This window comes from Odocoileus virginianus, chromosome 4 (assembly GCF_023699985.2).
Source record: "Odocoileus virginianus isolate 20LAN1187 ecotype Illinois chromosome 4, Ovbor_1.2, whole genome shotgun sequence".
NCBI lineage: Eukaryota > Metazoa > Chordata > Mammalia > Artiodactyla > Cervidae > Odocoileus > Odocoileus virginianus.
The window spans coordinates 22,124,028-22,138,856 of record NC_069677.1 but is presented as its reverse complement, the minus strand read 5'-3'; the positions used below and the strand labels follow the sequence as shown (position 1 = coordinate 22,138,856).

General features: G+C 48.4%; 1 protein-coding gene across 4 annotated transcripts in view; it reads right to left on the bottom strand.

The window, feature by feature from the left end:
- The window catches only part of MASP1 (MBL associated serine protease 1), a 69,924-nt gene that overhangs the window by 14,415 nt on the left and 40,680 nt on the right, over positions 1–14,829 (bottom strand). For 2 of the 4 annotated variants that reach the window (XM_020870070.2, XM_020870071.2), the window contains exons 9-11: positions 8,610–8,747; positions 7,706–7,780; positions 1,253–3,696 (exon numbers count right to left, since the gene is read on the bottom strand). In XM_020870070.2, coding sequence (XP_020725729.2) covers positions 2,813–3,696; positions 7,706–7,780; positions 8,610–8,747 — 1,097 coding nt within the window. In that variant the 3' untranslated portion in view covers positions 1,253–2,812. Of the gene's footprint in view, positions 1–1,252; positions 3,697–7,705; positions 7,781–8,609; positions 8,748–13,910; positions 14,618–14,829 lie in introns of those variants that run through there. The other 2 variants (XM_020870072.2, XM_020870074.2) reach the window with 2 other exon arrangements.

Below are 14,829 nucleotides of genomic sequence, written 5' to 3'. Positions count from 1 at the left end.
AATGTAAAAAGCATGACAGTTTCAATATGATACAAACCCCAAACACAAACTATGAGCGTATGACATGGGAGCCCTCACTAACATATTAGCTTGTGTTACACCACATCTCCTGTCTGCACTATTTCACACAATGCCTCTGCACCAAGTCTTAGCCACTACACTACTTGAATGCTTTCAGACTCCACCCCCACATCCGCAGTGTCACGCCCTTGGTCTGGTGGTTTTCACCACCTCTCTCCAGAATGGTTGCAGTGATTTCCCAATCACTCTCTCTAGGTTGGTTCCTCCCTCCATCCCCTCCACTTTCCACAGCCTGCTGCCCACACTCAGCCTACTGATTCAGAACTTCCTATGGGTGAGACCTAGTAACCTGTGTTCCTAATAAACACAAGTGATTCTGATATGCCCTAAATTAGGCAGTCACTGGCTATAGGACCGGGCACTAACACTGTATGACCTTCAAGACTGTCCACTCTCCCCTACGCCTCTGTTCCCATCCACTCGGGGCACACTTTCCTACTTGACCTTTGTCCCCTTTGCCCTGCCCTCACATCTCCCAGTGTATTCTTTGTAACCTCTTTGAAAAGTTATCCAGACCCCCTTCAGCTGTGTGAACCTCCCCCTCCTTAAATTCTTGTAACACTACGATCACTCCTCTCATGACATTCAACTCCCCTTGCCCGCATGAGACTTGGGTGCACACGATCTTGCTTCCTGCGCTTATCTGGGCACTTTGAACTCAAGGACTTAAACGGCAGGCACTTCTATGATGGAATAGGTAGCCTTTGAGAGGACACATGTCCATGCTACTGCTGCTGCTGCTAAGTCGCTTCAGTCGTGTCCGACTTTGTGCGACCCCGTAGACAGCAGCCCACCAGGCTCCCACGTCCCTGGGATTCTTCAGGCAAGAACACTGGAGTGGGTTGCCACTTCCTTCTCCAATGCATGAAAGTGGAAAGTGAAAGTGAAGTCGCTGAGTTGTGCTCTTAGCGACCCCATGGACTGCAGCCCACCAGGCTCCTCTGCCCATGGGATTTTCCAGGCGAGAGCACTGGAGTGGGGTGCCATTGCCTTCTCCTCACATGTCCATAACCAACTCCATTTCTCATCACCCTTTCTTGGATAATGTCCAGGTGACAAAAACTGTACCCTTTCCACAGTGAGAAAGATTGTGGCTTAATGAAGGGTCAGATTTTCTTCAAAAGGTCAAAACAAACAAACATCAACAATAACTAAACCCCAAAACAAAGGCTGTTGGTTATCCACAGAGGATTTATTTTCATTTGAGTCCCCTGATGGAGGAAACAGTGCAGAGGCACCTTACAGAGGAGTGAAGCTTGTGATATAAATATACAAAGTACAGCATCTTCTATATGCACCGTTCATAGACACAGGAGTGTGCTGTCAGGACCCAACTGGAAAAGCGAATGCTTCCCAGTTGATCTCTTGGAATCCTTCTCAAGGCTTCTGTCCTGGTGGGGCGTCCCCAGGAGAGCAAAACCCGGGGAGAAGGAGAACAGTCAGGCTGGGGAGAGCCAGGGTGAGGTTGCTGGCATTGGAAGCAGTGAACGCTGGAGCTGGAAGGACCCTGAGGGGGATCCGGTGCCTTCCTTTTATAAATGGGGAAACTGAGGCCCAGGGAGGGAAAGCAATTTGTCAAAAGTTACAAGCCAGTTTGGGAGCAGAGCTGCGGCTTGAACCCAGGACTCTGGGCTCTCCATCTCCTCTTACGGCCTTTCTTGGGCAAGTCCCTGCTTCTCTTTACTTGGCTCCTGGAAGCTGGAGGAGTGGGTCTCTCAGAACATTCACGCCAGGTGGGTTCTCTGTAGAGCTCAGACTGCAGGCACGCCGTGGGGGGAAGGGGGTCTGGTGGGAGGAGGTCACTTGTATGTCCTGAGTCCTCTCTTCTTTCATTTCCCTGCCCAGAGGCACAGCAAGTATGGTGTGAGCCTTCTCTTTCTCCAAGCAATCGGGTTTCGTCTCCACATCTAGGGCTGGGGCTTGGGTAGCCCTTTCAGGTGACACATTTCAAGACTGGAAGGTTGCTTCCTGCTTGTCTGGAGAGTCAGGTGCAGATGTACCCAGATAAGTGTTCTGAGTTGATGATAGGAATTGAATGGGGTTGGAAAGTTTCCCACTGCTCTTCTCCTCCCCCTAGTCATCACAGAGTTTCCTAGCTTTCTCTTTGTCCTTTGAGATTCCTTTAACAGGGAACAGAAGGGATAAGGCTTGGACTGCAAGGAACTTTGGGGAGAGAAAACCCAGGGATGAAAGTGCTACAAGGCCTTATATTTAGAGAGAGGGGCCTTCTGGGGTGTCATCCCTGTCTCCTCAAATCTAAGGGCTTTTCTGCTAGAAAAGGGTCTAGACCCAGAGGGCAGAGTGGGGAAAATATATGGACTCAGCTCGAGGCAAGGAAACATTTTCTAAGAGTCAGGTCCAAGCTCAGTTACACCAACGGTGGGGCCACTGGATTTGGTGAAGAACTAGGAGTGAATGAGGCCCCTGGGGTGGGCATTCCAGGAGAGGAGTTCAGGCACTGGCCCGAGTCTAGCTCCCTCCCCGTCCTGCGGGTGAGTGAGGCCCAGAGAGGGCAAGGGACTTGCGCCAGGGCCAGGGACCCAGGTTTCCTATGTAGGGCCTTTTCCCGTACCACACTGCTGCCTCTCAGGGACCCAGGAGCCATCTTGGGAGGGTGGGAGCCGTGTGTCCATCCCTTAGGCTTGCGTGTAGCAGTGGAGTGTGTTGTCATTAGGAGGGTGGGGTGCAGTCTTGCTGGGGCAGGGCGGTTGGCTGGCTGGAGTCCGGCAGCTCACCGCTCCACCTGCAGCTCCCCCAGGCCCTGCGGGGAACCCATCTGCTCCCACACCCAGTCCACGTAGTTGGAGACCTTGGTGTAGACCCCATACACTTGCTTGCTGCCACATTCTTCAGGGCCTCCCCAGGACACCAGGCCTTGGGCCACCCAGCGCTGGCTGGCGTCGTCGAGGATGACAAAGGCGCCACCGCTGTCTCCTAGGCACGTGTCCTTGCCGCCCTCGTAGTAGCCGGCGCAGAACATGTTCTCGGTGACGCTGTAGTTGCCCGACCGGGACTCGTAGCTGGTCTTGCACTCGGCGTGGGGCACCACGGGTAGCTTGACATACTGCAGGACGTCTGACAAGGTCCGTGTCCCGCTGCCGATGATCTCGTCCACCGTCACATTCGGGTTGGAGATGCCCCAGCCGGCTACCAGCCCCAGCACGTGGGGCGCCGGGCCTGCGGGCTCGGGCGGCGGCAGGCAGACGGGGAGGATGTGGGGCCCCAGGGGCACGGGCTCCCGCAGCTGCACCAGGGCGATGTCATGGTTGTAACTCTGGATGTTGAAGTCCGGGTGCAGCACCACTCGGGCGGCCGAGCTGTTGACAGCCCCGGATTTGTCCCGCACGTCGTGCAGGCCCAGGTGGACGGTGACGTGCTCCTTGGAGACCGGTGTCACGGTGTTGTCTCTGCGCTGGGAGCGCAGCACGTGGGCGGCCGTGAGGATCCAGGACTCGGAGAGCAGGGCCCCGCTCCCAAACCACTTGTCATTGGGCACCCTTGAGGTGTCCTCCACCACAATCAGGGCCTGCCACGGGAAGAGGCCGGGCTCGGCGTTGCGGCCCCCGATGATCCGCTTGACCAGGTTTGGCAGCGAGCGCGAGGGCTGACCGCACACTGTAAGAAGGAGGGGGCGGGACGAGAGGAGGAGACTGGTCAGGTCAGCCAGGTGAAAAGAGCCTCTTAAAGAAATGCACATCTCACCCACTGTAGATTATGCCACCGTGGACCCTGGCCTATGTCCGGGGGCCATGCTGGCCTGGGAAAGCTCTGAATGGGGTCATTTTTGGCCTAAGTCTTTCTAGCCTGACTCCTCTGGAGTCTGACCCTTCTATAGCCAGGACCCTCTATGGACCAGACCAGGTTACTTGTGGGCCTTCACCATCCTGAACCCTTCCAGCCAAGACCACCTGTGGTCTGGATCATCTTTAACCAGGGCTGTCTCCAGCAGCAGTCCCTTTGCCCCTTTCTTCTCTAGAAAAGGCATCTCGGAACCCAGATGTGGTCCATGCTGTGGGCACTTGGAAAACTTCTGAAAACCACAGGTCAATGGCTTTGAGAGACAGGAGATTAAAAGACTGTCTAGCAGATCACAGCTAACACTGGAGTGGAAGACGAGACACTTGGGGTCTTGATCTTGCTTTTCTCCCTTCTGTCCTGTGTGACTCTGGTAAGTAAATTTCCTCCTCTGGATTTCACTTTTTGATCTGCTAGATGAGACTGTTGGTCAAAATGATCTTCGGGGATCCTTTAAATTACAAATTCCTTTTTTGTTTCATTTGCCCTAGCCACTCTCACTTTATAGGTGAATAAAACTCTCCAGAGGGTAAGTGACTGACCCAAGTTCACATTGCAGTTAAGCTGGGTAGCAGGGGCTTAACTAGATTCTAAGATGAATGTCTATACTGTATTCCACATTGCCTCAGTACATATGAAGAGCATGGTCTCATGCCCTGTAACCTTTTCTTCTCTGGCCTATGAGACACATGCTGTGAAGGGATGGCCAGGGCATCCAAGCTTAGAGAAAGGTGGCATAATCTACAAGCAATGATGCATGGGCTCTGCTCTGAGCCATCCATCATTGCACCCTGGAACCCAGTAGTACCTTCAGGGGAAGAAGAAAGGTCTGATCAAACTTCGTTCCACCGAGTTGTACCCCGAGCATGCACATGCACCACCAGTCTCCTGCAGCCAAACGCCTTTGGCCCATGAGCAGAGGGTCTTCAGTACCAGCCCCCTGCTGGCTAAGAACAAGCTCACAAGGGCCCCTCCCAGCAGAGTGCTTAGGTCTGGTGGGTAAGCCTGGTGTGAGCATGGACCTCCTCTTGGTTGCAAATTGTCAGGGCTACACCCCTTGGCCCCAGATACTTTCAGTAATCCTTTAAAGACCAAGGAGCATTTGAGTTGTCTTGGCAACTTTGAGAGGTCAGGCTTCCAGCAACCTAATGCTTTTCAGATGCTTTTCTTCCGGATGTTTTATGTGCTCCTGAGGCACCCTGCTATTCACCCCAGGCCAGATGTGAGACGGGTTTTGCTAATTGGCTGTGGCCGAACATTTCAGAGTTGAAGGCCAGACTCCTAATTATAAGCAGCAGCATACGGTGTGACTTCTCAAGGCCAGTCTGTGACTAGCCCTGAGCAGCAGCTGAGTGCCGAAAGACCCGCATCTGATGAGGGATATGCCTGTGGCTAAATCCATGGTCAGAACAAAGCCAGCACTGAACAGTGCCTTTTGCCAACCAAGGTGCCAGTGGCATGCCCCAGGTCACAGAATGTCTCCAAGCTGGGGAAACTTGGAGAATGGTTAATTTACTGATGGCGAAATTGAGGTTCAGGGAATGCAAGAGGCATATTTAAAGTCATTAGTGACAGAGCCAGGAGTGGAGCCTGTTTCTTTGGATTCTAGTTTCATTTTTTCCACTAAAGTCTGTTTTTCTTCTTTATATGCTCTTGTCCTTTCAAGAGGTTGAATGATGCCACAAGCCTTTGAGAGTGCTCATTGAAATGGGGCCATTCTTTTTATCTGCTATCATTCTCCATCCAGTCTTTCCTGGGACAGAAGACTTGACTTGAAATACTAGAGCTTCAGCTGTGCTGAAATCAGGTTTGGGCTCTAGAAGACTGGAGATACTGAGGGAGGGCCCTAAAAACAAAATTGTGATATTCTGGAATCCTGGGCTCCTGAGGATGGCAGAGTCAAGAATGGCTCAGCATTGCTTGTGTGGACATCAAAAGTCTTGAGTCCGCCTTCCAGTTTTGCCTCTAACTTTTTGTAGGTAACCTTGGTCAAATCGTTATACCTTCTTGATCCTTAGTTCTCTCAGTGTAAAATAAGGGGAAAATAATATTTACTTAATAGTTTCCTTGGAAAGGTGGATATTATGATGCCAGATGAAATGGCTTTCTCTATTCTGACTTGCCTCTGCATTCAATCTCAGTGTTTTAGAAGAGAATTTAGAATTCTCTGGCCTGGTCCAATGATACACCATGTTCTGCTCAAGACTAGATTTTACCAGAATTTCAAGACTCATTATATCCAAAATGCTTTGTATGAATCTAGAGGATGATGACCATCAAGAGTCATAGAATGTCATGGATCACCTGATTCTGCTCCCCCACTTCTGAGGTATGAAATCCTAGCCCCAAAGAGGTCAGATGACTTACCAAAGATGGAGATCAGGAAAAGGCAACACCAAGACTAGGAGCTGGGCCCTTGACTCCCAGCACAGTGCCTCATCCCCCTCTAGACATCACAACAGGACTACCCAGGATGGAACCCACCTACACTGCCATTTTCTTTGGCCCACATAGCATTAGCAAAGGGGGATCTGATCTCCAGTTTGCCACAGCTCTACCATTCCCCATCTTCTCCAAGGCTTCCCCAGCTGTGGCCCTTAGGTGTGCTCCTGGCTAAGCCTAACTGAGATGATGGGGGCCAGCAGAGTGTGGATGGGTTGACCTTTCCCTTCTTCCAGATCCTCACAAATTCTTTGAATTCTTGCTTAGATTGAAAGCACTCTTAAGTGAAGTCTTCCTGACCCATCCTCATTTCTCTGCTCCCAGACAACCGCATGTCTTCTTTCTTTGAGATCTTATAGCAGCTGTGATGACCAAAACTGATGCCCAAATGCTAAAACTTTCTTCAGGTCTCAAGGATAATGGTAGATGGCTCCATAGCCTTCCCATTTTAATGCCTAAATCTAGAAGTCTACTAGATGAGTATTGAAGGTTACTAAAGTGCACCATTCAAATAATACACTATCTCAGTTTACCCAACACTCTAATTCAGTAAAAATATGAATGCCATGCAACCCTGAACCATATGGCAAAGCTACTGCTATTGCAGCAAATGATGAAATCAACACTGCTTCTCTTGAATGATTATATCTTTCAATCACTATTGATTGAATCACTATTCTTATTTCTTTTTGAAGTATAAATTTCTGTGTTGTGAATATTTAACTTTTGGTGGGTTATTTATTTAACCCTAGAGTGTGCATTTAGGGCTATAATATTCTAAGTCAGTTTGAATATGTGCATACATCATGATTACGATGTAAATCATTCATACGTTTAGTACCAATGCAAATATCCATAAAATATCCCCCCAATCTATATGCACAGGGACACTTCCTGTTACCACAAAACTCTTCGCTCATTTTAAAGTAGGGTCAGTAAGTAAGCTCAGGGGAGACAGCAGTCACCGAGACTTGAGCATACTGCTCTTTGGAAGAACTTGTTGCTCTGTCCTGTGGTTATTTGGTGCTTGTCTGATTTCCACCTCCTCTACCACAGAGTGAGTGCTTGAGGAGCAGGTGCCCACTTTCTCACTTTTCCTGCTACACAGCCGATACAAATCCCAACTGTGTGAGGTGAGAAGCCTGGCAGGAAGTGAGCAGAATGGCAGAGAGAGGAGGCAGGAAGTGTCCTGTTGTGATAGAACAGGTTGAACATAGAGGCTGGTTTGTTCCACAAGATGTGAGGCTAGACTTTTCTGGCCTTTGACCATCTTCAAAAGCAATCAAAGTATCATGCCCCCTACCCCTTACTCCATTAACAGCCAGAGCACCCGTGGACCCAGTGCCTTGCATGGGACCTTGAGGAAGAGAACTTAAGAGTGAGGTACCTGGCAGGCAGGTGGGCTGGCTTCTCCCCAGGACTTCATTCATCCAGACTCCTTGGGCAGAACAGGTATATACACCTGGGTGAGGGAAAAAAGGGTGAAGAAAAAGGAGAACATGGTTGATTCATAGCACATGGAAAATAGATCTGAGCTCTTAACTCCTCCACTGTGAATCACTGCAAATCTTCCAAAGAGTCTTTCTGATGCTGTTCTCTCTGAGCCAGTCTGGTCTGCAGCTTGAAGCATCTTTCTAAAATGGGAATCTGATCTCGTCCTGTCTCTGCTCAAAATCACAATAGCTCCCCATTGGCCTCCAAAATAAATGGCATGCTCTTCAGTGTGGTGTCTGAGCCTCTGAGCAATCTGACCCCTGCCTGTGGGGGCCCCGCCTAGACTCTGGAGGGCACTTCTCATCATTAGTCACACAGCTCTGGGTGGCGCACTTGCCCTGCCCCTGCTTCCCCACTTAATAAACCCTTTCATAAACCACATTTGTGCCAACCATCTCATGAGGCTTCCACTAGCTCTGTGAGCTCTGCCACTATTCCTCTTCAAAAGCGAGGACTGGGAGGCTCTGGGAAATTCAGAGCATTTTCTTGGTGCTCGTCTGTGGTGCAGGCAGAACTGATTGGCCTTCACATCTTTTTGAGGGTTCCTTCTCTGCGGGGTGCTGTGAGTGTGTCTGTGTGGGTATGTCATATAGGTCCCAGCAGTATGTCATGCTGCTGAGGTGTCATGAAGCTTAACTCTCGGGCTGCAGGCCTGAGGCAGGGAGAGGGAAGACACACCTCCAAGGGTTTCTCCTCCTAGTTCCTCTCAGCCAGCGGACTGGCTGTATTAGCCCCCAGCCTAACTCTGAGCGCAAAGTGTGAGGAGCGAGTGGGCTGGGTAAGCATGCAAGGCTCACCTGTGATATTGTGTAGCATCTTGTAGTAGGGCCTCTGGCAGGAATATCTGATCTCAGACTTGTATGTGGTGAGGTTGTTCCTGGTGGAGAAGGTGACCACTCCGTTTTCCAGCTCTGCCGGGGTGCCACAGTCCGCAACTGAGAGGGAAGAGAGCAGACCCCTCAGTTGGCCTTGCCCCTTCTTCTTGGGGCCACTGGGTGGGTCTGTCTCATACGATGTGCAGGTTGTCCATTGCACACAGCTCCAGAGAGCAATGTTAGAGCCTTGCATTTGGGGATCTCTCCCATCTGTGATAGTCCTGCTGGGCGGTCAGCTCACCTGGTCTGGTGTCAATTCCAGGGCAGGGGCTGGTCTGCTGAGATTCAAGCAGATCCTAGACTTTTCCCTGCCAGGGCCCTCTCCTTGACTTCCAGTTCTATTGTGCAATCCTCTTATCCTCTTTTGTCCAAGTATGAAACCCATGGCTCAGTGAGAAAATTCTGGCTCATATAAACTAAAGAACCTCCACTTCTTCCAGCCCCAACCACATGCTGAGTAAGAGCAGTTACTGTGTTCACTTTGAAGCTTGGCATTTAAGAAAAAACAAAAACAAACAAAAACTCAGCTCCTGCACGGAGCACAGCCCCACCCTGCTGGCTCCCCACAGGCACAGATGGTAGGATGGGGGCGGTTCGGGTAAACCAAACTTTCATCTTCACCTGCATATTTTCTCTGGTTGTGGGTGGCTGCTCCTGGGGGCTGGCTGAAGGGCAAAGATACCTGCTCCTCAGAGGTGGTCTTAGGAGAGCTTGCCAGTCCAGGCAAGTCTTGGGAGTTGCCAGCACGAGTCTGCCAGGAGCCAGGACGGGGGCTGAGGAGCCAATTTGTCAATATCTCTGCAAGGGCCTTCTTAGGGAGTGATGCTCATTTCTAAGGAAATCATAATCTTAGGTCAAACAGCCTTTGTCCGAACTGAAGAATCCCAGGGGGGCTCAGAACTTCCCAGGGGGAATGGAAGCTGAAGTTAGGCAATCTAGAACATCAACTTTACTTACAGATGAGCCAGAGAAGAGACTTAACTGGTCTAAGATCACACAGTGAATTAGTCAGAGAACTAGACCTGATCTTAAACTCAGTGCTTTTTTTAAGTAAACCAGACTGACAGTTAATAGAATGTGTTTTCTAGTGAAAATGGCCTATAATCAATATTCTGGGTAAGACTGGACATTAGCTGTCTGTTGTCAGAGGATCACATTCTAAAGCCAGTTTCCTTCCTCCTGAATTTTACCTGCTCACCTTGGAAAATAGAAACAGGGGCGATTTACCGATGAGATGCTACTCAGAAATTGTGATTTTTAACTTTAGAATTCCAAATTTATCTTTTTTATTGAATAGAGTGTTATCTAGCTTAAAACATAGGTGATCTAAAGAGCCTCCACCATGGAGGAGAGGGATGAAGGATGGGAGTAAATGCAGGTAGGTACTTCCTATCCACAAGAAAGGTAAACACACCCAGAGAACTGGTTAGTGGTGTTTCCTGGCCTCCAATCCCCTTGGATGAATCACTCCCATCTGTTTTGATCGCCCAAAAGTAGACACCCTTCTACTCTGGGGCGGGGGAAGTATGTAAGGTTCAGCACTACGACAGCAAGAAGCAGTAATATTTACAATCTAAAACTGTAAACAATTTTACATGTATTTTCCTGATGAGTCTCAAAGCAGCTTTTTCTTCCTTTTTTTTAGGAAATATCACTGATTAGTGTCTGGATCTTTGTATGAGCCTTGTCTCCCTTAACTTATGTCTAGCAGCTTATTTTGCCAAATTATCCTCAAGACCTAGTATCTAGTATTCAGTTCAGTTCAGTTCAGTCACTCAGTCATGTCCGATTCTTTGCAACCCCATGAATCGCAGCATGCCAGGTCTCCCTGTCCATCACAAACTCCCAGAGTTTACTCAAACTCATGCCCATCGAGTCAGTGATGCCATCCAGCCATCTCATCCTCTGTCATCCCCTTCTCCTCCTGCCCCCAATCCCTCCCAGCATCAGGGTCTTTTCCAATAAGTCAACTCTTCACATGAGGTGGCGAAAGTATTGGAGTTTCAGCTTCAGCATCAGTCCTTCCAATCACTGCAGATGGTGACTGCTGCCATGAAATTAAAAGATGCTTACTCCTTGGAAGGAAAGTCATGACCAACCTTGATAGCATATTAAAAAGCAGAGACATTACTTTGCCAACAAAGGTCCATCTGGTCAAGGCTATGGTATTTCCAGTGGTCATGTATGGATGTGAGAGTTGGACTGTGAAGAAAGCTGAGTGCCGAAAAATTGATGCTTTTGAACTGTGGTGTTGGAGAAGACTCTTGAGAGTCCCTTGGACTGCAAGGAGATCCAACCAGACCATCCTAAAGGAGATCGTTCCTGGGTATCTACTATTAGGTGGAGCAATTTCAGGGCTGGTCTTAGACAGGGCTAGGTTTTGAAGCCCCTGAGAGCCTGTATGTGTCCAGCACTAGCGGAGACTGTCTAGACTGAGGGCCTGCTTTCACTTCACTCCAGAGAAGTCACTTGGCCCACTGATGAAGCTGCTCTTAAAGCCACACAGAGGGTGTGACAAATAGTTGGAAAACAGAGGATCACTTCAGCTTGTATATAGTTAGTGGGGAAGAGGGGCACCTTCTCAAATTACCATATCTCCATGGGACCTGGAGACAACTTCCCTTAGCCAGACCCTTTGAGCTCTTCCTTACACAATCCAAGATGCTAGATCAGGCCCTGTCTCCTCAGTCTATCTTATTTGCTTGAGGAATGGTCTTGACATCTTCTCTAAAGTGCACCTGGTCATTTCCACACTCTGGGATCAAAATACTCTTCCTTCCTCCATTCCCTTGGCCTCCCTTTCTCGTTAGTCTCTGGATTGGGCTCTGCTACCCACACCCTGTCTTCACTCTCACTCTGCTGCCATTTATTTTCCTTCAGACATGTCTTTCTTGATCTGCTATCCTGAAGATGCTTTGACACAGTCTAGGGGCATCCTATGGTGTGATCACTCACCTAGAGCCAGACATCCTGGAATGTGAAGTTAAGTGGGCCTTAGGAAGCATCACTATGAACAAAGCTAGTGGATATGATGGAATTCCAGTTGAGCTATTTCAAATCCTGAAAGATGATGCTGTGAAAGTGCTGCACTCAACATGCCAGCAAATTTGGAAAACTCAGCAGTGGCCACAGGACTGGAAAAGGTCAGTTTTCATTCCAATCCCTAAGAAAGGCAATCCCAAAGAATGCTCAAACGACCACACAATTGCACTCATCTCACATGCTAGTAAAGTAATGCTCAAAATTCTCCAAGCCAGGCTTTAGCAATACATGAACCGAGAACTTCCAGATGTTCAAGCTGGTTTTAGAAAAGGCAGAGGAACCAGAGATCAAATTGCCAATATCCGCTGGATCATCAAAAAAGCAAGAGTGTTCCAGAAAAATATCTATTTCTGCTTTATTGACTATGCCAAAACCTTCGACTGTGTGGATCACAATAAACTGCGGAAAATTCTGAAAGAGATAGGAAGACCAGACCACCTGACTTGCCTCTTGAGAAACCTGTATGCAGGTCAGAAAACAACAGTTAGAATTGGACATGGAACAACAGACTGGTTCCAAATAGGAAAAGGAATATGTCAAGGCTGTATGTTGTCACCCTGCTTATTTAACTTCTATGCAGAGTACATCATGAGAAACGCTGGGCTGGAAGAAGCAGAAGCTGGAATCAAGATTGCCAGGAGAAATATCAATAACCTCAGATATGCAGATGACACCACCCTTATGGCAGAGAGTGAAGAGGAACTGAAAAGCCTCTTGATGAAAGTGAAAGAGGAGAGTGAAAAAGTTGGCTTAAAGCTTAACATTCAGAAAACTAAGATCATGGCATCTTTTCCCATCGCCTCATGGGAAATAGATGGGGAGACAGTGGAAATAGTGACAGACTTTATTTTTGGGTGCTCCAAAATCACTGCAGATGGTGACCGCAGCCATGAAACTAAAAGACGCTTACTCCTTGGAAGGGAAATGATGACCAACCTAGATAGCATATTAAAAAGTAGAGACATTACTTTGCCAACAAAGGTCCATCTGGTCAAGGCTATGGTTTTTCCAGTGATGATGTATGGATGGGAGAAAGCTGTGAAGAAAGCTGAGCACTGAAAAATTGATGCTTTTGAACTGTGGTGTTGGAGAAGACTCTTGAGAGTCCCTTGGATTGCAAGGAGATCCAACCAGTCCATCCTACAGGAGATCAGTCCTGGGTGTTCATTGGGAGGACTGATGCTGAAGCTGAAACTCCAATACTTTGGCCACCTCATGCGAAGAGTTGACTCATTGGAAAAGACCCTGATGCTGGGAGGGATTGGGGGCAGGAGGAGAAGAGGACGACAGAGGATGAGATGGCTGGATGGCATCACTGACTCGATGGGCATGAGTTTGAGTAAACTCTGGGAGTTTGTGATGGGCAGGGAGGCCTGGCATGCTGCAATTCATGGGGTCGCAAAGAGTCGGACATGACTGAATGACTGAATTGAACTGAACTGAACTGAACTGAAGGCCATACTAGGCAACCACCCACCATTGGTTCACCTGGCCCTCAAGATCCAGGAATGCCCAGCCCACCCCACCCTGACCCCAGCCCCACCTTCATCCCTCCAGTGGTGCCTTGTGCTCCAGCGTCAAGGACCCCTTCCCTGTGCGGCTGCTTCCCATACAGGGAAACCCTGTGGTTCATGCTCTGCCCACCCTTTGGCCTTGATCAAACATTGCTGCTTCTTGAAAGAGTTTTCTCATTCTTTTAATTGGATACAGCTGCTTCCTCATTTTTCTTTGCATGGCCCTTTATTCTTCGCTCTCTAATGCATGTATCTTTTGTCTCCTGGTATTGTAATTATTTGGGTTCATATCCTATCTTCTGCCTACATGATGATCCCCTCTATCACACTGAGTGCAAGACCTGTTATCTTTGTGCTGTTAAAAATATTGATTCAACTGATGATTATTTTTAGTGATTGCCCAACTCTTCTCTCAGGGGCACCCTTGACCTAGGATGGCACTTCAGTCTCTGAATCTTTCTTTGGCCAACTTTGCAGGATTCTGCCCTCATCAAGAGGCCATTCAATCAGTGAATAAACTAATAAGCAGTCACGGTGTAATGCAGGGGTTCTCTGATATGACTACCCAGATTTTCAGGCTGAAGCAGAGATTCCCAACCTCTGTAGCCCCTTCTTCATCATTATTTATAACCCAGTGATGTCCCATGACTCCAAAGCTGAACATTGCTGTTTTCAAGTCTGATGCCTATCTTTTGAAAAACTTTAATTAGGAAATTTTCAGAAATGCAAACTTTGTAAGCCCCAGAGGAAAGGTCTTCTGATGATGGGATTTTAGGTACAGGTGGAAGAGAAACTTTTGGGCATGAGACTAGATCTAGGTTTCCTAAAAACCCACACTATATGAGTTATTGTTAACTTCACCTCCTCAGGGTTGTTAAGAAAGTAGCAACAGGTACAAATATTAAAGTCACAAAGTGACTCCGGCCCATTTAACCTTGAAGTGTGGAATAGAAATCAGGGCTCACTTTCACCTGGTCCTCCTAAGCATTTGAATATAAATTAAATCAAGTGTCTCTAGAATCAAAGCCATTTTTCCTTTGAGAAGAGTATAGTCCACACAGAAGTGCTAAAAAAGAAATCCCCCATTATTTTCCAGCATAATGTTTAAATGATGGGTGAACCCTCAAAAGGAGAGTTGCTCTCATACACGAGGCAGTTTCAACTGCTTGGGCCTGTGTTGCCTTGTTCAGCATCCATTCTAATCCACACTGAAATGGGAAATGGAGTGTTGGCAGGATGGGGAGGGATGGAGAAGCCCTGGGACCCGGGGTCTTGTGAGTGTTCCATTCCTGGATGTCTGCACAGTGTGGGGTCCCAGCATTCACTCTGCCACTTGCTCTGACTCAGGTTCGCTTTCCACATCCTTTTCCGTTTCTGCCACCATGATGAAGATCAAAGAGGGGTTAGGAGGTGCAGAGAAAGGAAGCAGAGAGAAGGGAGAGAAAGAAGAGAAAGAAAAATTAGCAAGCAAAGCAGAAACGGTTTATGCAGGAAATACAGAAATCGCTCCACCAGAATTAAGAATGCACAGTGCAGGTACAGTCAGTGTGAAGGACAGCTTGGGACTGTGGGCTGTGTACCATTCT